Raw genomic sequence first — 23,578 nt, forward strand, 5'->3', positions numbered from 1 at the left:
TACCTTTAAGTACCTGGGGTCAACTATGGCTGAGGATGGAAGTGTGGATAAGGAGGTGACAGGCAGGATTCAGGCTGGTTGGCGGAATTGGAGGGATATGTCAGGAGTGTTGTGTGATAAGAGGGTGCCACTTAGGTTGAAAGGGAAAGTTTATCGGATGGTGGTGAGACCAGCTATGCTGTACGCTATTGAGACTGTGAGCTTAAGGAAAACCCATGTCAAAAGGATGGAGGTGGCGGAGATGAGGATGCTCCGTTGGATGTGTGGGGTTACGAGACGGGATCACATTCGAAATGAATGTGTGAGGGGGACAGTGAAAGTTGTGAACATAGAAGCAAAGATACAGGAAGCGAGGTTGAAGTGGTTTGGTCATGTGGTACGGAGGGAAGAAGGGTATGTGGGAAGAAGGGTTATGCAGATGAGAGTGATGGGGAGGAGGCGGCGGGGACGGCCGCGGAAAAGGTGGATGGATCTTGTGGAGGAGGACTTGAGAGAAAAGCATCTGAATGTGGAGGCAGCCCAGGACAGGGAGCAGTGGAGACGACTCATCAGAAACAGCAACCCTACATATTGTGGGAAAAGCTGAAGAAGAAGAAGAAGAAGACTGTTGACTCTTTCCATCGTGTGGGCACTAAGAAGAACTTTTTCAAGTCCATTGTGGGTTCAAGCCAAGCCAACAATAAGACAGCCAAGGCGGTAAGGGACAAAACCCAATATTCTGGGAAATACCACCACTACAGAATTTTAGAGATTTTCAATCTGCCCAGATTTGATACTGAAAGAGTGGTAGGCTAATATCTTAACCACCTCTGCCATCAGCTGGCATTTTTTGAATAGTTGCTGGAGCAAATTTATCAGTCTGTAAAATATTTATTAGTTCAGAATATTTCATATTTACTAAGGATAGTTCATATTTAATAAATATCAATAAATATCAAAATAATCATTTTCATACAAAAATCTGCAAAAATTATAGAATCATTTACTTTAAAATTAATAAAAAAATTTCTACTATAAAATTATGATTTCAAATAAAAGTTTTAAATATTACCTGTATGTTGCTTGATATGAATAATTGAAACAATTATATCTAAAAATCCCAATAGAATAAAATTTTGCCATGAAAAAATATTTAGTGGCCAGGAAGAACCTAAAATAAAGTTAATTTCATTACATTTTCTGTTTTAATACATAGTATATAATATATATAAACTATTTCTAGATATACTTATCTATATCTACATATATATGGTTATGTATTTATAATACATATATATTTATTTACAAAATATTATCTATTAAAAATTATTAAAGACAAAAATTTCACATACAGTAGGAACATTGATTATCCGACTCAATTGGGGACTGGGGTTGGTCGGATAACTGAAAAAACGGATAACCGAAAAGTATGAAAAATACATTATTATAGTATATTAGTATATCCCATGTAATTAGTATATTAATATATTGCTATTAACCTACTTCGCGTTGAATTTTCATCGATGTTAAGCCTAACAAAATTTTTTTAAAATAATAATCATTGCTATTGTATCATTAAAAATTATTTTAAAATTATTTTATTGCTCACAAAACAAACAACCACTCATAATTAGAAAATTAAGCCTCGTTTAAATACTGGCTTCCCTTTCATGGTCGAGCCAGTGTTGCCAGTTAAAACACGCAAAAATTTAACAAAAATAATATTAAAGTAGCCAAGATGTAGTCAAATACTGTAGTGCCACATCACTAGTGGACATTTGAATTTGCTGACTAAAATGCGGTCGGTTAACCAATGTGACGGTTGATCAGGGGTCGGATAATCGATGCTCTACTGTAATAAATATGTGGGTGGAAATAAATCTAAGTCAATATAAAACTATTGGAAGCTATGCTCAATAAATAACACAACTACAGAGCTTTCACTTATTAACTTCATTTTGATAGCATTTATGAGTTAATTTTTAAAAAATGCAAATATTTTTAACAATAAAACCATTATATACTCTTTTGAGTGATAATACATCATCTGGCCACAAATATTTCAAACAGTTGTCATGGCAACCATTACTATAGTGTCACTTGTGCAAACACAAAGAAAAAGACATAGGTTTTGCATTTGAAAATAAGTAAAATATTTAAAGAAATTTGATTGTCTAGCCACATGGTAGAGGTTAACACAGATGACAATCTATCTAGGCAGATCTGCTTCACTTAATTTGTAAAAACACATGTCCTTATATAACTTCCATCACTACCTTTTTGCTTGTATAAGCAATACTATGGGTGCGTATACTTTTAGCTCCGATCTCACCCCTAGCGCGCTCAGCCTGTATACTTTTTGTTAGCTACCAACGAGCACGGCGTATACTTTTCGCACCCGTGACGTCATTGCTAGCATTCCTAGCGCGCTCGGCATGCCCGGAGAACTTACAACGAGCTTGGCGTTAGTTCAAAGATGGCGGCGTCCATGTACGATGTTACCGTTTCTTTACCGGACGGAAAAGAAGTTCAATTACGCGTTAATGAAGTCGTTTATCGTCAGATGATGGAAGGTAAGTAAAAAGGGATTCCTAAAAGTGTATAATTTTATATCATAAATCCTATTTCGATAACAGAGGCTTCATTACAGATGTAAATTATGCCAGAGAATTGGCTTTGACGACTCTTTCCACTGCTTCAGTTGGACCGAGTATCCCTGCTGGTAAGTCAAATTTTGATTTCGAATGAAATTGTTGAAAGGATAAACCGATAAACTAAGATCACGATGTAATTAGCGCCGATTGTTAAAAAATTTTAGAATTTTTAATCTGTTATAATAAGGGCTACATATGCTAAATATTTTCTATCTTTTATAGAGGAACCCTGTGGCTTCCAGTGGCCCAAAGCCAGGACAATTCAACTAATTTCCTTGTACAATGAACACAGGGAGAAGTTTGAATTACCCCAATATACAAATATTCAGGTTGTAGCCTACTGCTTGTCAAATTAACATTGTAACTATGAACCTTTCATAANGCTTTGGATTTAATGGTTTATCAAATTTAGGGATTTTAACTGATAGAAAAACATCTAAAAATTATCAAGAAGTCTTAAAGTAATTTATTACCTATTGGAGAAGAAATTAAGAGGGACAAACTGTAATTTAATGCAAACAGAGTATTTAATCTTAGTTGTACCATTTTTAGCTTCTGTATGTATAAATTTACCTTTAAAATATAAAAATTTGGTGTGGTTATATTTAATTGACACAAAAAGATCAAGAATTTACAAAATTTATGATGTTAAAAATTGTTAAATTCTATTTTACAGTATAAATAAGTTATGTTTAAAGTTTCATTTAAGAATTCTTTATAGTTTTCTTTTAATTCAAAAAAATATATGCATTTTGTTAATTTTAACCACAATTCATATTATTAACATGAATCTCAATTAACGATATAGATCTGTACTTTACCTGAACGGAGCTTGATTCGATAACAAGTAGAGACTGCACAATATTTTTTTCTCCACCGTCAATGGGCATCGTCCTCTTGAATTCTGTTTGCTATTAAGTAAGGGTGCTAATTTTGATATTAAAATGTCCACAGTTGTTCTGTTCAATCGAAAATGTTCCTGAAAATCCTTCGATCGGTATCTTGGCACAGTGTACTCAACATACCCTTTTACTTTTTCGACTGACTTGCTTTTTTCGCCACTAGATGCATTCACCTCAGCTTCAACTGCAGACATTGCACATTCTAACAATAAATCATCGTCTTCAGACTCCGAATCTAGCGATTGCAGTTGTGAAATAATAGCTACAGCCGCTGATACTAAACCGTAAGACGCCATTACTGTGTATACTTTTACCAACGTGCTAGTATGACGTCAGGCAGCGCTAGGTGTCAGCTCGGCGAGCTTGGAAGCTAGCAAAAAGTATACGCACCCTATGGTAACAACTATTTCAAATATATGTAGCCTGAAGATGGCTAACCACATAAAAGCACTTGTAAGCCTCCATTAAACATTAAAACATATTTTTTTTATTAAAAATAAATTAATCAAAGTTAAATGAATTTTTTTTTTTTGTGGTTTTATGCCCTTTACCACTCAGAGAGCACAAACAGGTCAGATTAAATGAATTAATTCATTCAAACAACCAAATATCAACAGCTTTAAACTTAATATATTTTTTTGTTTAGTAAAAAATAATGCATAACTGATAAAATTATCTATGTTTTTCTATTTTATTTTAATCACATATGAAATACATGAAAACAACTTTAATAGTAATATTAATAAGTTATTCATTGAGTTCACTCATATATCTAATGTCCTAAAAAACATATCTATTTTCTATCATTATAAATACTAGGTAGCCTGACAGTTCAAATTATGTTAACTTACTTAAAATTTAAATTAAAAAAAAAAAAACTTTAAAAAACATGCAAATTTATAAAACAAAAATTAATGAAATTACTAAAAAAAAATTAAAATAAATTTAAATTTGATTATTGTTTGTGTGAAACAACACTAAAACGATTTCTATAGTTATGTCACAAAAGAAAAATACAGTAGTTGCAATTAATTAAAAAAATTGTAATTAAGGGTTCAAAAATGCTGGCAAAATTAAATAAATAATAATTATTAAAAATAATTATAAAAACTTAATTTATTTAATATTAATTTAACTTAAGCCAAAAATTAATTGAAACTAAAAATAATAAAATGATTAAAACTCTTGCCTTTACAGCAAAACCAAAATTTAAAATAAAATCAAAACTAATTAAATCAAATCAATTGAAAATTAAAATATTTTTAAAAACAATTTAAAAGTGGTTTTGAAAATTTCAATTATAGATCAAATAAATTTTTAAATTTATATTATTTGTGTGTGGTGATGATTGAACATTTTGCTTTTAATACACACACACACAGTAGTACCTCAGAATACGAAATTAATCTGTTCTGAAACTGAGATCGTATCATGAAAATGTCATAAGGTGAATCATTTTTCCCATATGATTACATGTAAAACCAAATAATCTGTTCCAACATGAAAAAAACACTCATATTAAAGCTTAGTAATACATTAAAAAAAAATAAATTTAGTAAGGAAAACAATGTAAAATGCATTTTATAGTTGTAAATGTATAAATAACCATAATAGAATAATAATTGATAAAAAAATGTAGTTTTATTTGCACTTTACCTTTGAGGATAGATGACGGTGGAGGTGTAAACTGGTGGCAGAGGAGAGGGAGAAGGGAAATGATACTAAAACTTAACTTACATAACATAATGTAACAATAACTTAAAAATAACTTAATGTTAAGTTTTTTATCTTTTCTGTTTTATATATGTTTTTAAATTTTTTATTCACTGCTTTTTGCTTTCTTTCCTTCACTTCCACCAGCACTTTCACTGGATAGAGATCACTTGATAAAATATCTATCCAAAGAGGTTTAGCTTTGCCTACTTTTTAAAATGTTTCTAAAATGACTTAGAGAAATTGAGCAGCAATACGGCCAGTGTGAACCTTTTCGGGATAATTCTTTTCAATAAAATCAGTCACTTTCTGATAATACCTCAAGATTTCCTTTATCGAGCGAGATCCTTCCATGACAAAGCAAACACGCGGACTGAGACCAATGAACAGAAGTGAATAAAAAATGGCGCTGCAGACTAACGTAACATTATATGGTAAGTTTTTGTTTGTACCGTGGAGCAAAAATATGTTTGAATTTCATGTCGTACCCTGAAAATTTTGTATGCTAGAGCATTCATATCCTGAGGTACTACTGTATATAAATAAATATTATTAAAAAATAATATACAAACAAACTCTGTACACACCGGAATATAGCTATATCCATTCTTCAAAACTGTTAACCGGAGTGGTTCCTTTTTTTTTTTATAGTCGCAAACGTTTTCAAACCCCCTCCTGGGCTCTTCCTCAGGCTTTATCAAATAGGCTGTTACTGTTTGAATAAAGTTTATATATGAATTTCTTCAGAATATTGTCATGTGCAAATGTTCCAAAATAATACAGTTGTATTGCGCATGTTCTGTATACACTGCTTTGTGAAATTTTTCTTTTTTACAGGTCCTTATCTAGCAATATCTGCCATGCTACAGATAGGGTCATTTCATCCTAATAATTAATACATGTACTATTTATTCCTGCTTTAAATATGTCTATAGCTTCCAACCATTTCAGTTGTTGTGGGTTGGAGTTAGTAATAATGATCTTTGCCTCATCTAGGTTCGCTGTTATCCCGTTCTGACGCGTACGTTGTTAAGGCCATTATGTTTCTACCGTGTTGTATGTCTAAATCGTGTTCTTTCAATCTCACTTTTAATGAACGTTTTGTGGAACCGATATATGTTAGTTGTCTACTGCATTGGTTGTCTTCCAGCAGTACTGTGTATACTCCTGGCAGTCTTTCCAGGTTTGGAGAATCCTTACCATTACTTAGTATCATGAAGATTGTTTGACATCTTTTGTATGCGATATTTATTCCTCTTCTTTTGGCTATTATGTTATATGTTAATTTCAGTGTCGGATTATATGTGATAGGTATCCTCTCTTTTTCTTCATCTGGTATATTCAAGGGTGGTCCTGTGTGAACATTCGATGTTTCTTGGATAAGCTCGTGTTTTTTACACAAAGTTTCAATGATATTGTTGTATCCATGGGTTACTGCAATATTTTTTATATGTTGGAGTTCCTTAGTAAGAGCTTGTTGTGTTGAGGAGTGTGTATGGGCTCTTCTCACTAATGCTCAAAACGCTGCAAGTTTGTATGGGAAAGGATTGCATGAATCTCTTGGTATATAAGTGGGGAAGGTACTAGGTTTCCGGTATACAGATGTAACTATATTCATTCCTTCAAAGTTGATATCAATGTCCAAGAAATGCACCTTTGAATTGCTATGTTGCTCTATTTCTAACGATAGCCCGAATGGATTGTTGTTCATGGCTTCTAGAAAGAGTTTAAGGTCCAGTTCCACCCTCCAAAATACGATGTCATCAATATAACGTTTAAACAATAAGATATTGGGTAAGAAACGTGGTATAACATTGTTTTCTAGTTTTCTGATCACCATTTCACACAAATCGCCCAATACTGGACTGCCCATCGAGACTCCTTTATCTTGCATGCAAGTGATCCCATTAAATTGGGAGAGAGAACTATAGCATAATAAATGCACCAGTTCAAGTACCTGCTGGTGCATTATGGTGTCTTCAATTATCGAAAATAGGTAGTCCCTGAGTTCACAGAAACATGGTGGAAGTTCTATCGAAGGATATAATGATCAGAAGTCTAAGACTGTAGTATAAGCTGGATGTGCTATCTTCTTCAGTTGTTCTATAAGTTCTGTTGGGTTGGATGTATTGAATTGGTATCCCTCTAGGTGCGAGATGAGTAATTTGTGTGTGATATCTTCTAAAATATGAGTGGGGTCTAGATTGGTAGATAAGGACCTATAAAAAAGAAAAATTTCACAAAGCAGTGTATACAGAACAGGTACAATACAACTGTATTATTTTGGACCATTTGCACATGACAATATTCTGAAGAAATTTGTATATAAACTTTATTTAAACAGTAACGGCCTATTTGATAAAGCCAGAGGAAGAGCCCAGGAGGGGATTTGAAAACATTTGCGTCTATAAAGAAAGGAACCACTTTGATTAATAAGTTTGAAAAACGAATATAAATAATATACAGATTTAGTTTTAGTTTTTATATCTGTATTCTGTACATAACCAAAGGTTATTATTCAAAAATCAAACTTAAAGAACAGTTGCTATGAGAGCAAATGAATGCTGTCACTCAACTCCAAATCTGAGTCAAAAGTGAAGTCTTTTCATGTCTCCTGTCCCTATGTAATGACATTCTTTCCCCTTTGTTAATTAACCCTTTCCATGAATTCATGCCAAATCCACAGAGAAACTTAATGGGTAGTCCTTTTGAACAAATTGTAAACCCCACAGGTGACCTAATGGGACTGACTTACACACTGCTTCCTTGTAAAGTGTTGGTTTCAGTTTCGGTGGGGACAGAACATTTTTCTTTTAAGATATATATACAGACTCTAACCATTATCTAATTAAAATATTTTATAAATAAATATATTTAAAAATATAGATTACCTTTCAAATCATTTTCATCTCGAGTTCGAAATGTAAATAAAGTCAGTAAATAAATCACTATTTGTAGGAATATCCATTGTATTAACAATGACCAAAGCAAGCATTTAATACATCTTGGAATATACACCTGAAATAACAAATATTAATGTTTATTCTTTTTCAAAATAACACAATTTAATTTATTCTTAAATCAATAAAATTTTACTAATAGAATAATTGAATTTTAACTGTTCTTCCTCAGATTTAAATCAGACTATCAAATTGACTCATAATTCCAACTGTAAATTCTTAAATTATTTTCAATAATCTTATTAAATAAATTAAGTTAAAAAATATATTTAAAGTATAGTAAGGATAAGAACACTTTTCTAGACTTATAAAATATTTAGTTTAAAGCTAAAAAATGAACAACTTAAGAAAAAATTAAAAATTTTTAAGTCTACATATAGAGCAGTGGTTCTCAAAACTGGGGTCCGCAGTCCTCTATGGGACCATGAAGGGGTCACTTCAGGCAAAGCAGATGCACCCATCCCATTGAATGTACAGTATATTTGATGATTAAGATTTGCCATTTTCTGAATACATAATTGTTTGTCAAAAAATGCTATAGGCTATTGTTACAATAGCCTATATGTTAACTGTAATTAATTTTAAAAGGTCCATTAGTAATCTAAAAACTTCTAAAGAGATTGCTACACAAGAAATCCTAAAAAGATTGAGAACCACGTATATAGACATCCAGGTTCCTAAATGTCTAACATTTGTATTTCAAGTTTCCTGCCTTTGTCAATGATGACTGTCCTAAGCTTTGTGGTAAGTTGTTATCTTCAACTTTAGATTTCTTGAACTTTTATTAGTTTGAATTGGTTTGACACCAATCCAATAAATGTAGCGACAAGTGGATTTTGTCAGCTGGACCCTTATCAAATGAACATTTAAAAACTAAATGGAACACTTGTGGAACCATTTTATTCCACAACCTTTCAGAGAGTGATCTGTTTTATTCTTCTGTTTAATCTTTATTCTTTTTTATGTTAATTAATTTTATTTAACTAGTTTTCTTAGTTAATAAATTTGTTTTATGTTCATGAGAACATTGTCAATTATTCTAGCTGTAACAATATATTGATAAGAGCTAAAATAATCTATTCTTTAAATTTATTCATCTTTAGCTTCAAATAAAGCATTTCATAAGTTATGAAAGTAACATATAATAGTTTCCAAGAAAGGTATTTATTATTATACAAATTTATAATACAAAAACAAAACAATCTATTAAAACATGGTTTGCAGTAAGAGAAAGAATAATTCAAAGTATTTTATTAGCATACATTCAATAAACCTCTGAATTCTGAATTCTTTGAATTCCTACAGAACAATACTCTAAGCGAGTGTTTCCCAACATGGTACAATTCGATTGTTAAGGGGGCAATTCGAAAATGGACTTGTCCAGAGTTTAAGTTAACCGTATAGCCTCTGTATATGTTAGGGGGGGCATAAGAATTTTAGAAAGGCTTAGATGGGGCATAGCACAAAAAAGGTTGGAAAACACTGCTCTAAGCTGTTCCACAGATTCATCCAATGTTGATGGGCAACTATATCTAGAGTAACTACTTCCTGTGTTTTTAAATTTCTGCATTCAAGCATAAATTAAAGAGATACTTGGTTGTGTCTTTCTGTACTTCCTGCAATATTTTCTTTGTATAGTTATAGCAATTTTGTTTCAGCTAACTACAATACACCATTATACTTTTTCCTATATTGTTCCCATTTTTAATTTACAATCTGATAGCACCATGTATTGAACATCATTATAGGCATTTGTGCTAAAAACTGCTTGAGTTATTCTTTCTTTTAATACAAACTGCATTTCAACAGACCATTTTGTTTTCATGTTATGAAGTTAAATAATAATAAACAATAAAGATCTTTCTTGGATACCCTGTAAAAATAAACAAAATAAAGTATAGTAATAGAGTATGTCTTATGAATTTCTGCAAGACTTGGTACCATTTCATATATGATATTTCAAGAAGAAAATATAGCTATTTAACTTTGGTTAAATACAGTAGAGCCTCGATTATCCGACCCAATTGGGGACTGGGGTTGGTCGGATAATTGAAAAGTCGGATAACCGAAAAGTATGAAAAAATCCATTACAGTAGAGTCTCGATTATCCGACCCAATTGGGGACTGGGGTTGGTCGGATAATTGAAAAGTCGGATAACCGAAAAGTATGAACAAATCCATTATTAGTGTAGTCTATTATTATATCCCATCTAATTAGTATATTAGTTTATCGCTATTAACCTACTTCGCATTGAATTTTCATCGATGTTAAGCCTAACAAAAATTTTTTAAAATAATAATCGCTATTGTATCATTAAAAATTAGAAAATTAAGCCTCGTTTAAATACTGGCTCCCTTTCATGGTCGAATGAGTGTTGCCAGCTAAAACACGTAAAAATACTATTAAAGTAGCCAAGACATAGCCAAATATTGTAGCGCCACATCATTAGCGAACATTTGAAATTTGCCAACTAAAACGGTCGGTTAACCGAGGTGTCGGTTAATCGGGGATCGGATAATCGAGGCTCTACTGTAACTATATTTTCTTGAAATATCATATATGAAATGGTACCAAGTCTTGCAGAAATTCATAAGACATACTCTATTACTTAAAGCTTTGTATAGTTACTTTACTTAAAGACATTTACTTAAAGCTATTAAATAGCTTTAAGTAAAGGAAAAACATTTTCAGACAAACCTCAGCTCACAGTAACATTTGAAATGAACATAGAATGTAGTACATATGGTATTCCTGAAGATCAATGTTTTACTTATGTAATTGTATCTCTAAGTATTTTCTATCTGATGAACAGAGTACTGTCTTCTGAGTATTATATTATCTATATCTTACTAATTGAAATATGACTTTAGTTACAAAAAAATAATTAAGTTAATCTAGATACAGAAATACTAATGAGGTAAAAAGTGCATCAGTAAATATACCCATAAATTGATACTTTTTACTGGTAAATTTGATTTAAAAAAAATAGTTAAATAATTTTTTGAAACCAATTTTTTTATTTGTACACACTTCCATGTACAGGTAACCCCCGTATAATACGGCACTTCCTATAGCACAGGTTCACTCTAACATGGTTCGGGAATTGGGTAAAACCCTCGTACAACATGAAATGTAAAGGGTGCGTTCTTTTATACCACCACATAACTCCGCGCAAGCATTCTAATTGTTTTCATGGCTACTTTGAATGCTCTTTCAACAAATAATCCATTTAATGGTTAAATTTTACAATTGGGACCCTTCTTTGCCTCTAAAAGCTCATTTTAGAATTATAGATTCCTCCATCACAATACTATTGATAGTGCGGACGCCGCCATCTTTCTTTCACCATCGTTCCTAAATGCCTACAAACAGCAGCGCACTCCCGTTGCAGAGCAACCGCTATTAACGAACGCACCCAAAAACTGTTACCAGTTGATGATGCTCATGCTGAGATCATCATACAGGATGAATAATTCTCTGGTAAAATATTTACTTAAATAATAAATAAGTATTTTACCTATGAAAAAAATGAATAATAAATATGATTTAAATAAGGATTTAACAGCATGTTTTTTTTAATTTTTGGAACCTAACCCCCCTTTTCGCACTAGTTCTTTGTTTTGTATAACATGAATTCGCATAACATGGCAATTTTTTGGAACGTAACTCCTGTGTTATACAGGGGTTACCTGTATACAGTGGAACCTCGGTATACGACCTTAATCTGTTCCTGGTGTTTGGACTTATACCGAATAGAACATATACCAAACCAACCTTTTCCATAAGAAGTAATGTAAAAATGATTAATCCGTTCTCATGTAAAAAAAATGGCTGGCTTTAAACACCTCGCTTTCCTCGCTAGTTTCTGCTTGATTTTTCATGAGATCAGCATGTATCCTTTTAACTTTCTTGCAAATAATTTCTTCCGATACGCTGTCGCCAGCACACTGTTTTTCAGTTATCCAAAGCAAAAGCAATTTCTCGACATGATCTAATGTTTTCGATCTCTGTTTAGAAATTGATTTAACCCCTTTCGCAACGTCAGCAAATTTAATAATGTCTTTATTTTTCACGATTGTTGATATCGTCGTTCTCGGAATACGGAATGCAACAGTTAAATCTTGTTAAATCTCAAACACGTGTGCCACCTTCATATTTCTCAACAATCTCTTTTTTCAGTTCCGTTGTGATTCTAGTCATTTTTTTATTTTTCTGTTGCCCTTTTGCAATTCATGATTAATAAAAATAATAAAATGTTAATTACAAATTAAAAATCAGAAAAAATTTAACAAAGTTATAAACCGTAGCACCGCGAACATCTAGTCTAGTGTAGTACACCGATAGTGCTACTTGTTCATACATGGCGCGTATAATTGAATTAAGTCGTATATCGAGCAAAATTTGTTTCATCCAAACAGGATGTATTCTGAATTGGACGTATTCTAAAGCAGACGTATATCGAGGTTCCACTGTATTTTTATTTGTGGTATAACCCAAAATTTCAGTGACTTGGTGTATAGTTCCCTACACTTGAATAGTTTATAATACCAACATACAATCATTTTCAAAATAATCTCTGGGTAACAATACACTTCTGCCAGCAATTATACAGCTTCCAGAAGCATTGTTGTAAGCCATCTTTTGTGACCATTGCAGGAGGCATTAGGGATGTCCCTATACTGCCTCCTGCAATGTTACTTTTATCTCATTTGATGACTCAAAATAGACCATTTATGATGGATGGACTCACTCAAATGCCATATTTTACATCCAGATATGTGGTACAGTATTTGTGTGCATTGCTTTTATCTCATTTAAGTCATCAAATGAGGTAAATGCAATATATAAGGAGGCATTATAGGTGGTTGCAAAAGATGAATTATACTATGTTTATTAAAGACAGAAGCATCAAACTTTTTTATTTAAACTGAGTAGTAGTTTATGCCAAACAACTGCCATTTTAATTTGGCAGTCGTTTGGCATATTACTAATATATTGGGTTTCAGAATGTTTGTAAAGTAGTTTATGTTGCTTATTTTTTAAAATTATTATTTTACAGTTCTTTACAATTTTTATAATATCATATTACAACACTATAAAGTGCTCCACAAAAGTATAGAACCACTCAAAAAATTGGTCTTTTAAGGTTAAAACATGCACTAATAGATAGAAATACATTTTTTTTATGTGTAATTCAGCACCTAACTTATAAAAACATAATTTTAGGAAACTAATTTGTGGCTGACTGCGAAATAGCAAAGAAGTCAATTTATATACTGCCACATAAGTATAGAAACACCATCTTTCTCGCAAGTTTGAAGTATGAAAGTTTTTTTTCATTATGCCATTTAACAGACTATAAGAAAGAACAAATTGTAGCTTTGAGAAGCACTGATTTAAGTCATCAGACAATAGCAAACATCATCAAGTGTTCAAAAAAAGGTCGTTCAGCATTATTTGTCAAATCCTGCAAATTATGGACCAAAGTGTAGAAGTGGATGTCCATCAAAGCTTACCCTGCAAGACTGCAGATGAATTATTAATGAAGCTTCTAATTCCAGAGTCCACATGTAAAATTTGGAATGATTTGGGTATTTAAGTAGATCATGAAACTGTTCAAAGGGTTTTACACAGCAACAACAACATTGTTCAGTCTCAAATGAGAAGTGCTCCTGCTCTTAAGCCTGAGCACAGAGCTGCCTGACTCAATTTTGCTAGGAAAAATATGACCACTCAATAGAATAAGGCAAGTTTTTTGTTTTGTTTAGACCTATCATGCTAGCACAAGAAATAACAACCTTTTTGTCATATAGATAATCTTTTTGGACAAAAAAAATTTAATTTGGATGGGCCAATGTTTTAGCATTCTACTGGAGTGATTTACAAAAAAAGCCCAAGTACTTTTTACAAAGGAACTTTGGTGATCAAAGTGTTATGGTTTGGGATGCTTTTTCTGCATTGAGAAAATTGGATATGGCATCCGTTACCTGTTGCATGAACAGTGCCAACTATCAACAAGTTCTGGAGAATAAATTGCTCCTATACAAACATAGATTCAGAAGAATTATTCTTTTTCTTCAACAGGACAAAGCATCTATCTGTGTATCACGAGATACGAAACAGTGGTTTGAAAATAAACAAATTGGCCAGTTTGTTCTCCTGATTGCAACCCTACAGAAAACGTTTTGGGACTCTTGGTTGACCGAATTTATGACCAAAATCATCAGTATGCCGACATTGAACACTTAAAACAAGCAATTGTCACTGCTTGGAACTCTCGAGGCATCGATTATAAGTTGATAGCATGCCAAATTGTATTTTTGATATTATCAGTAAAGGAGGTGTGCAAATAAATTACTAAATCAAACTATTTTGTAGTATATAATTATTTTTGCATTCATTTACTAGTCAATTCTATACTTTTGTGGTGCTTAAAATCAGTTTTTTTACAATTTCTGCTGTTTGCTGCAATATAGGAAACTATGAGTTTTGACAAATTATGTTTTCATAAATCCTGAACAATATAAGAAAGATTGCTACATTATATGTGTAAGTCCTAACTAGGGAATTCGATCCCGGTCCTTATTTCTAATCCCGGGATTTCGGAATTATACTTAGTCAATCCCGGGATCATTTCGGTATTGAGGGTTAATAAAAAATAAGAAAATCTTACAGAAATCAACAAATCAAAATTTAGACAAAAATCAACATATTTTACAGTATACACTTAGCTAATTTAATCACTCTAACTAATCAGACTCAGAGTCAGACTAACCAGACTTAAAATCACTCAGTCTTCATGTTAAATTTATTCTTTTTTAAGCATCACTGAGATCTCTTTAAACTCACATAAATTGAAAAAACCTTTATGTAACAAACTATGCAAATAAACGTTGAAAATTAACAAAAATCTCTCTTAACATCGACTAAATAGACTACTTTCATATAGCAACCTAGTAAGTAGGTAGTAAAGTAAGTTTCTTAGCAAAAAGTATTTAAAAATAATATTAATCAGTCACATTTTTCTTAAATATAAAGAAAACTAATCTAATAGGAACATTCTAATTTGAATTGCGAAAATATGATCTGAGAAATAACAACGCATCCTGTGTCTCATCACCAAGTCTGCTTCTCAATTTGTTGCACATATATGCAGCTGCTGAGAAAACGCGTTTAGGTTTGATGGAAGTTGGAGGAATCGTTAGTAAATACTTATAAGCCCGTTCTAGTTATAGCTTCGAGGACACGGGGAGGTTGGAAGAAAACAGTCCGGTCGACACAGATCGGGATTGTAGGAGTAAAGGCTACAATCCCGATTGTTTCGATCATTGTAAGCATGCCTTTCTAAAAATAAACACGTTAATTTTGTAAATTCGGTCTCTGTGTGAGTCTCTCAGCATCCAGCAAACCACTACTCCCAAACGTAAAAAGACTTTCTCGCATCATCCTGACAGATCACGGGCAAGGCGGGGGTCGTAACCTTTTCACCTAAGGTCGACCCCCCTAAGCGAGAGGCGTCGGGTCTATATTAACCACACTGGCAAAACAAGATGGCTGACACATTGACAGGTAAAACGCACTGAGTAGTGCTCTCGACTGCGCCAGAAAATCGATTGGCGCCCGCGAAAATTCAAAAATACAAAAATGAAGTATATTACCAAGTAACCCAGTGAGAACTGCTTGCCTATCATTTTAGTTCAAAATACAAGAAGTTTTATTCCAAGCAAGCATCGCAAGCCCGCTAGGTTAATTTCTGCTGCTTGCTTGGAATAAAATTTCTCATATTTTATATTAAAATGATAGGCAAGCAATTCTGTAAAAGCACTGGCACTGAACGTTTCGCTTCATGCAGTCTATTTTGCAACTTTTTTAAAATGATGACAATCCCGAAAATTTTGGGACTGAAAAGTTGTTGGGATCCCGATTTTCGAGATCTCGGGATCAAATCCTCTAGTCCTAACCTTCGTATAGTAAATTTGCAGCGGTTTTATACTTTTGTGGAGCATCTTATTGTAATTTGATATTTCTTGGTGGCAATTTGTTTCTTAACCTGTAACATCTAGAACAAATAGTGATTTTAGTTAAAAAATGCAATATATTTACTTAAATGTGAGCACTCACACTGGCTATTTTTAATCATGGCAACTAAAAAAATACACCATGCTCAATTTTTCAGGAAACAAAACTTTTGCTTTTCAAAATAGGAAAAAAGTAATTCAATTGGTCATAGAGCTCTAAAGATTAGTCAGCAACTAAACAATCTCTAGAGCACTAATTTTTCATTTGGAGTCACAATTTAAAAATTAATGATAATCTACTGGTGACTTTGCAATTCCTAAATGCAATGTGCATACATCATTTTTTCTCTGAAAAATAAATCTCCCATCTAATCTATAACTGTCAAATTTCCAAGTTTTTTTTTACCAAATTATAAATATGTATTTTTTAAATGGCGTGTATTTCTGCACAATTTTTTTCTATCACATACATCTGTAGAAATCATCAAAAAATGTCCTAAAAAAACCAATTGGTCTACTCAAAAATGATGATTTGGAAATCCTGTCAATGTTATGATTAAACATAAATTGGTATTATATGCACCCATTATGAATCTGCTACAACTAGTGTGTAGATGTATCTGTTTATCTGATTCAAAGAAAATTAATTAAGAAAAAGCCAAAGTACCAGAAACAAGCTACATATCCAACAAGGTCATTAACAACACTGTCAAGACTCATTCTAATGTAGAAAATCCACTTTCCTGCACATCCTCTGCTTCTAACATACACTTATGTCAGGGGTGAGCAACCCTTGGCCCCCAGGCTGCACACAGCACACATTAATATTTTGTGCAGCCCACGTTCACAAAATATTAATAAATATCAATTTTCCACCTTAAGAAAGCATGCAGCAAAAATTCTATCATTATTTTCTACAGCTTACATATGCAAACAGATTTTTCCATAACAAATTTAGTAAAAAGTAAAACAAAAAAAATCGGCTAATGGGCTCACATCAAAACTAATTTAAAAAGAGCAGTGACTAATATGTTAATTTATAATCATATGCATACAAATAAATAATTGTAATTGACCAAGATAAACGACTTCCAACAACTTAACACTGTTGTAACAACTTAACTTACTAGTGACATAACACTCGTAAAAAGATTTTTCGTGGATTGTTATTATGTAATTGACCATCACAATTTTTTCATTTTTCTCTTTTATGCGGTTCACGTCAATTCAAAAGTTTTAAACGCTGCCCTCACAGAAAAAAATTGGCCCTCCCCAACTCATGTCACAGACTCTGTACACCTTGAAGACATCTGTAATCCCATCACATTATGACGTGATCTAAGCAACTGGCACCAAAAATATTTTTGGTTTTGGGCTTTACATTACACGAAATGATAAAAACCTCATTTAGAAGCATTAACAGTTGTATTATCATCTGTTTAAGATGGGTTCTACCTTGATAACACTGCAATATGGAATAAGCATATGGTTTTGCAGGCTGTTTCCTTAGCAATCTCAAAGGTCAATACCTGTAATCATGTCCAAGATTGTCAAATTAAGGAGGTTCGACCTGTATTACTCATAAATTTCATATTAGATAAACTGAATCCAAACTTAATGTATTTTATATGAAACATATTAACATAATATATGTATCAAATATACACAAAATAGGATTTTTTAATATAACGAATCCAATTTTAGATATTCGGTATACGTTTGGGTTAAGCTGATAAAAGAAAAAATGGTAAAAATTATTTTTATTAATATAGAAATATTTCCTTAAACAATTACTGTGGGTTATCATCTGAAATCTACCTCATTGGAGAACCAGCTTTTGGCATTTTTCTGATATTTATTAATCGGCACCTTTGTAATTCTAGTTTCCATTGCCAGCACATTAACAAAACTATTAAAATTATTAACTCTAATACAAAAATATCACAACAGCGACTACTTGCCGCTACAAATTCAAAGAGGAAAAACAGCGCCACTACATGAAATTGCCAAAAATAGAAAAAAAAATTTTAAACATATTTGCGCTTTAAAATAATCATAATAATTTTTAGAGTATGTTATAAAATGTAAATTTTGATATAAAAATAATTAAATATAATTTGTTATAAATATGATAGTTCTGTAGTTACGACGGCCGGATGGCCGAAAGGTCAAGGCGGCAGCTTACCGCCCTGGGGGATCCGGAATCGAATCCGGACGGATCGAATAATCCCCAAGAATTTTTTGTGGGGTAGTCTGTCCGAATATGTCGGGCTCCGTCTCTCACCACCCGGTCGCCCCCATTGTGGGCCTGACCATTGTGGTCGCCTCATTATGGGCTTGCTATAAGAGGCCCTCTTAGGGTGCGACAATGCAAACGCGAATTTAGTAGCGAGCGAGAGGTTGCGAACGATATAGTTCTCGCTAAGGAAAACCATGCACGAGCGAGACGCGATAAATATCAAACCCTGTCAGATATGTGCGAGACCAGAAATTCGCTCTCGCCAGCGATATTTCTCTCTTGTGCATAGTTTTCCTTTGCGAGAACTATGTCGCTCGCTACTAAATTCGCGTTTGCATTGTCGCATCTAGAGTACCCTAGTCGCATTCTTAGTGTCCACAAGGCGAAAAGAACAAAAGAAAAAAATCAGGACCGGCGAGAGCTTGTATGGGACCTAGAACTAGAGTGGGTAGGGACATGGGCGTCTCAGATGTGGCACTTGTTTCCGGGATCGAGTAAAAAATCCACAAATTATAATCGCAAAAGTGATTGAGATATGCAACTTTACACCCTCGACGATTTGTACTTTTTGTATTGATGCAATACTGTATCACTATAATCTGCTTGTGAAAAAACTAAATAATTACAACAATAAATTTGTATTTAATTATTTGTCTCCAAGCTTTGGTCCTAGTTATAAAATTTCCTGCGGACGCCCATGAGTAGAGATATACCAAGGGAATGTACTTTTGGCGCTACAGCACCCTTTAATACTAGAGCAATTAGTTTTATTATTTAATAAAAAAATACTGTAACTATAATAACACGCATCGCATGACTTCAATGGCAGAAAGAAATCTTATACAGAAAAAAAACACAGAAAAATTTAAACCGATATTTACAGACTAAAGATCATTATATATCAAAATAGCTTCGACTTGGTCACTTTGGGTTCGAGTCCGGATAAGGCTAAATTTTCCAAAGTGCTGGCGGTTTCCGGGACTTCGAACTTTCTCGGGATTTTGCGTTGTTTGAATCCAGTTGAAGAAGCTGCGACTGCCTCTGTGGATTTGTGCCTTACGTTTTTTCTTGCCCCCCTTCGCCACGTGGTAGGTCCGACTCGGTGGAGAGAAGTTGTGTAATTCTGGGGTGTGTAACCAAGGGTGGGAGTTTTATTGGAGGGTGTGTCTCGGGGAGAAGTTAGAATTGAAGTGAAGAGAGGACGGGAAGAAGCAAAGTAGTGGTGGTGAAATTGCATGGGAAAGTAAAGACTGTGCAACCAAGTCAGTGTGGAGATTTTGAATTTCGAATTGTTTTCTGTCCAGAGTAAAGAAAAGGAAGAGGTACACTTCAAACTCATTTGTCGGTATGTTTTATGTCCTCACGTTACGGGAATTTTGAGCAGTATATTGTCAGGAGATTTGATGTTAACGATATTCGGTATACTGGATTGTCGGGCTCCGTATGTTCCTGTGACTTTTTTCCTAGAAGTACTGTATGTTCTCGGAAAAATTAAAGGGTTATTTTGTTAATTTGGACAGTTGTCTTTGTCTAGTCCCTATTGAGATCAGTGGATTCCCCCTGCTAAGCGTCTGCTCTATCAAGCACGGTTGTTCTAAATTTGTCCCTTCGAAGAAATCACTAAAGTTCTACGTGTCGACTCGTTCTCACGTTTTATATTCTCACAGATTATTAAGCGGGTTGCCGCAGGGACAGCCCTGACCCTCAACTTCCGATTGACACGGGAAAAGTTTCAGACATGAGTGTTGGATTATTCCCCTTAACACAACACAACGTCACTAATAGTGAACGTCGAAATATACTCCGTCTGTCAGATTAATATATCGTGAAAACTGCATATGTCTAAGATGTATAGTTCTCAAGAAAAAATTTTTCTAAACCGTTAACAGTCACCTGACAGAAAATTCTGCCGGCTGAGCGTTTTGGGAGGGGAATTGCCCGGCAGAAAATTCTGCCGGGCATAAACTATCTCTCGAAGACAGTTGAGATATGGTACAGACTTGAGAATGTTGCGCATTGTATTAATTTAATTCTCCCTCTCTCTGCTTTCGATTATATCAACGATAAAAAATTCGAATGAGAAAAATACTGTATTTCACATACAGTGGTGGTGCCTCGTATAACGTACTTAATCCGTTCCAGGTGCACGTCCGTTAAGTGAAAAGTCCGTTATACGAAACGCATTTTAGCATAGAAATACATATTAAAACATATAATTCGTTCCGCAGCATAAAATAACCATACTGTACCATTAAAAAAATGAAAATGGAGCAGTCACCAATTATGCCGGGTAGTCAGATGTTGTGAGGAGGAGGTGGAGGAATACTTTCTTCACACATTCATACAGATACAGATACATTGCAGCAGGTCTCTTTTTATTGTTTTTTAATCGGAGTCAGATTCAGGAGAGGCTACCGGAGCTTGCAAGGTCAACTCCTCTTGTTCCATCCTTTGTTTTTTGCCTGCTGGCTTTTTAAAAAACATGTCCAAGGTGGTCTGTTTCTCTTTCTTCTTCAACACCTACTGGAAATCTTGGGCAAGGGTGTCATTGTAGAGATCATTGATCCTGGTGGCCTCAGCTCTGTTTGGATAATGAGTGTTGGTAAACTCCTGAACCTCTCCCATTCGACAAGGAAGTTGTTGTCAACTTTCACTCCTTCTGATGATTTCTTGCAATGTTTCAATTGAAATTACCTTTCTGTTTTTTTAGAAGCCATGATTTGCACAACACTTGAATAAATGTAAATACCCTGCACTGAGGCGATGTACGTAATAAACAAGGGAGCAAGCCGAACCCAACGGGAGCTCTATACTTCAGATATACTAATAATATATTCTAATAATACTAATATATTATAAAAATAGCAGATTGTCTTGGCAACGGCAAAAGAGTGGAAACATCATTCGCACTTGTTCGCAGAAAGACCGTTGTTCGCCTCACGTAACTGCCGAACGGAAAGTCCGTTGTTCGTTATTCGAGACGTACGTTATACGAGAAAATAAAAATATAAAGTTAGGATATCAAATGATTTAATATCCGAATTACGACTATACGATTAAGAGTTTTTTTTTTTTTTTTTTGCAATAAGTACACTCCTCAAAAGTGAAATCGCAACATCGCGAAGGAATGCGCGTATTGTAGCGTTGCGATTTCACTTTTAAGGAGTGTAGATTTGACCAGTTAATCATTATTTCGAATAATAAATAGAAAAAAGTCTTTTTCTAGGTAACGTAATCATAAACATCACGTGAGATGATAACACTTAAATTAAATTAAACTACTGTAAGATGGGCGGCTTGGTCCGTTCCGGATATGTCGGGCTCTGTCCCTTACCACCCCAGTGTCCCGTTGCCGGCTTGGGAAACTCACTATATGTATAATTTTACTATTCTTACTCTATTTCTTTAACTTATTAATTTTAATAATTAAAAAATAATAATAAAATAAAATGTTATTTTTATTTTAATTAAATTTATCTATTTATTTAATTTATCAGTTAACTGGCAACATGTTACCTATTAGTAAAAGATGTTTTGGTGATTTGTTTATATTAATGTTTTTGATTATTTGGTGGCGGGAATGGACGATAACGAAGCTGGTCCTTCGAATATCTTTCGAAGCTTGTTAGGAGAAATATCAGAAGAACAATGGGAGACGTATAAGGAAATTAAACGTGAGGTAAACACGGAAAGTAAAAGATATCATTGGCGAATTGAAATGTTCAGTCGGTTCATCTTTACCTAAGTGGACTCACGACTGTCATGGCCGCACAGTGGGGACCCACGTTCTGACCTAACCTAACCTATCCTAATAAATTGGTAATTTATTAGAATAGATTAGGTTAGGTTAGAACGTGGGTCACCACTGTGCGGCTATGACAATACACGTAGGTAAAGATTAACCGTTCAGTCTTAATCTAGTTCTTTTAGACTAGTCTCGTTGTTGAACAATCTCATTCAATAAGTTGAATGAGCTTATTTTTCAATTCTACTTTATATAAACTATCTTCCATTCATTACACAAGACCTAGAGACATATATTTGAGTAATTACGGGTATCTAGGCATGGAATGAAAGCGGAGAGAAAAGCCCCATTTTCTGGTAAATTTAAGATGTAAATTTATCCAATTAAGTTACTCTGTGTAAGAAGTAAACTAGGTATTTTGTAGGAAAACAACACTGAGCTTTACGGCAAAAATTATTTTTACCTTATTCTTTAGGAATATTTGAAACCAGTGTAAAATGAGGGTAGCCTGTATTATGTAAATTTAGTGCCAGTGAATTGACATTTATAGGGAGTCTGTGCTCTGTAGCATCAAATAAAATACCTGTGAAGTTTACCTAGGTAGTCCCAATTCAACTTTCTACGTGTTTAAAGTTTATCTGTGTTTAACAACTACACGATGGTCATCTACACATCCATGAACACACTTATTTGATGTTGGACTTTTTATCATTTACAATTTTTATGATCTTGATCTTGGACGATGGAATGTTTAAACAAACTCTGAAACTTTTTCTATAAGTTCTGTTTTCTCTCCTGTCAAAAATTTTTATTAGGCATCTCATGATAATTATTTATTAATGTAATAAATAGTTCATGTAATCTAGAATTGGATGTTTTGCTGTTTCATATGTTTAAAAGTCTCACTTTCATGTTGTTTTTGAACTTCATCTAGCATTTAAACAAGGGTCTGATTGTCAAATTCACAAGATAAAGCTTTGCTTAGTAAGACTGGTAAGACCATCTTTTAAAGTGGTTCAACTTGTTAAACCATCAACAAAAATTGACATGTTATTTATACTTTCTTATTTGTGTAAATGCCAAGTTGTGAAACTTTAACATTTCTGAATCACCTTGGTTGAAGAGCTGTATGGATTACCAATGGTGGCTCATTCCACAGAGGTTTCACAAGGCAACAGTATTTGCTTTGCTAGGTTCTGCCTTTTGCACTGTTTAACTTTCATTGTTAATGCTTTATCTGGAAGTGTTTTGTAAAGCAATTCTGTCTCATTCATATTGTAGATATTATGATCAGAATAAGTAATGATTGTAATCTTGACTTCCACTTATTGGCAGCATCTTCATTTACTTCTGCAATTTTGCCACAA

At 33.5% G+C, this 23,578-nt stretch overlaps 3 protein-coding genes across 3 annotated transcripts in view; 2 read left to right on the forward strand and 1 right to left on the reverse strand.

Annotated features, from left to right (window-relative positions):
• Positions 1 to 854: 854 nt before the first annotated feature.
• LOC111639323 lies at positions 855 to 18,213 on the reverse strand. The gene is made up of 4 exons (XM_023385183.1): positions 18,046 to 18,213; positions 8,140 to 8,266; positions 1,052 to 1,150; positions 855 to 859 (listed from the first exon to the last, which is right to left on the reverse strand). The coding sequence occupies exons 1-4, from the start codon at positions 18,115 to 18,117 to the stop codon at positions 855 to 857; spliced, it is 303 nt and encodes a 100-aa protein (XP_023240951.1). The 5' UTR covers positions 18,118 to 18,213.
• LOC111639131 lies at positions 2,419 to 2,997 on the forward strand. Its single transcript, XM_023384917.1, has 3 exons — positions 2,419 to 2,552; positions 2,630 to 2,701; positions 2,856 to 2,997. The coding sequence occupies exons 1-3, from the start codon at positions 2,456 to 2,458 to the stop codon at positions 2,987 to 2,989; spliced, it is 303 nt and encodes a 100-aa protein (XP_023240685.1). The 5' UTR covers positions 2,419 to 2,455; the 3' UTR covers positions 2,990 to 2,997.
• A 3,783-nt stretch (positions 18,214 to 21,996) lies between the features above and the next one.
• LOC111639331 (general transcription factor 3C polypeptide 3-like) overlaps positions 21,997 to 23,578 on the forward strand; it is a 68,713-nt gene continuing 67,131 nt past the window's right edge. The window contains 1 exon segment of the mRNA XM_023385191.1: positions 21,997 to 22,145. Coding sequence (XP_023240959.1) covers positions 22,047 to 22,145 — 99 coding nt within the window. The 5' untranslated portion in view covers positions 21,997 to 22,046.

Source organism: Centruroides sculpturatus, unplaced genomic scaffold, assembly GCF_000671375.1.
Source record: "Centruroides sculpturatus isolate CEXI.00-Female unplaced genomic scaffold, Cexi_2.0 scaffold186, whole genome shotgun sequence".
In the NCBI taxonomy this organism is placed as follows: domain Eukaryota; kingdom Metazoa; phylum Arthropoda; class Arachnida; order Scorpiones; family Buthidae; genus Centruroides; species Centruroides sculpturatus.

Bases quoted from the DNA above. Each gene is read 5' to 3' on its own strand.
- LOC111639131 (XM_023384917.1), top strand. From the start codon at position 2,456: ATGGCGGCGTCCATGTACGATGTTACCGTTTCTTTACCGGACGGAAAA. The intron at 2,553-2,629 runs GTAAGTAAAAAG...GCTTCATTACAG, and splicing joins TTATCGTCAGATGATGGAAG to ATGTAAATTATGCCAGAGAA. The intron at 2,702-2,855 runs GTAAGTCAAATT...TATCTTTTATAG, and splicing joins TGGACCGAGTATCCCTGCTG to AGGAACCCTGTGGCTTCCAG.
- LOC111639323 (XM_023385183.1), bottom strand. From the start codon at position 18,117: ATGGAAACTAGAATTACAAAGGTGCCGATTAATAAATATCAGAAAAAT. The intron at 8,267-18,045 runs GTAGATTTCAGA...TTGTTATTTCAG, and splicing joins AAAGCTGGTTCTCCAATGAG to GTGTATATTCCAAGATGTAT. The intron at 1,151-8,139 runs GTAATCTATATT...ACTTTATTTTAG, and splicing joins AGATGAAAATGATTTGAAAG to GTTCTTCCTGGCCACTAAAT.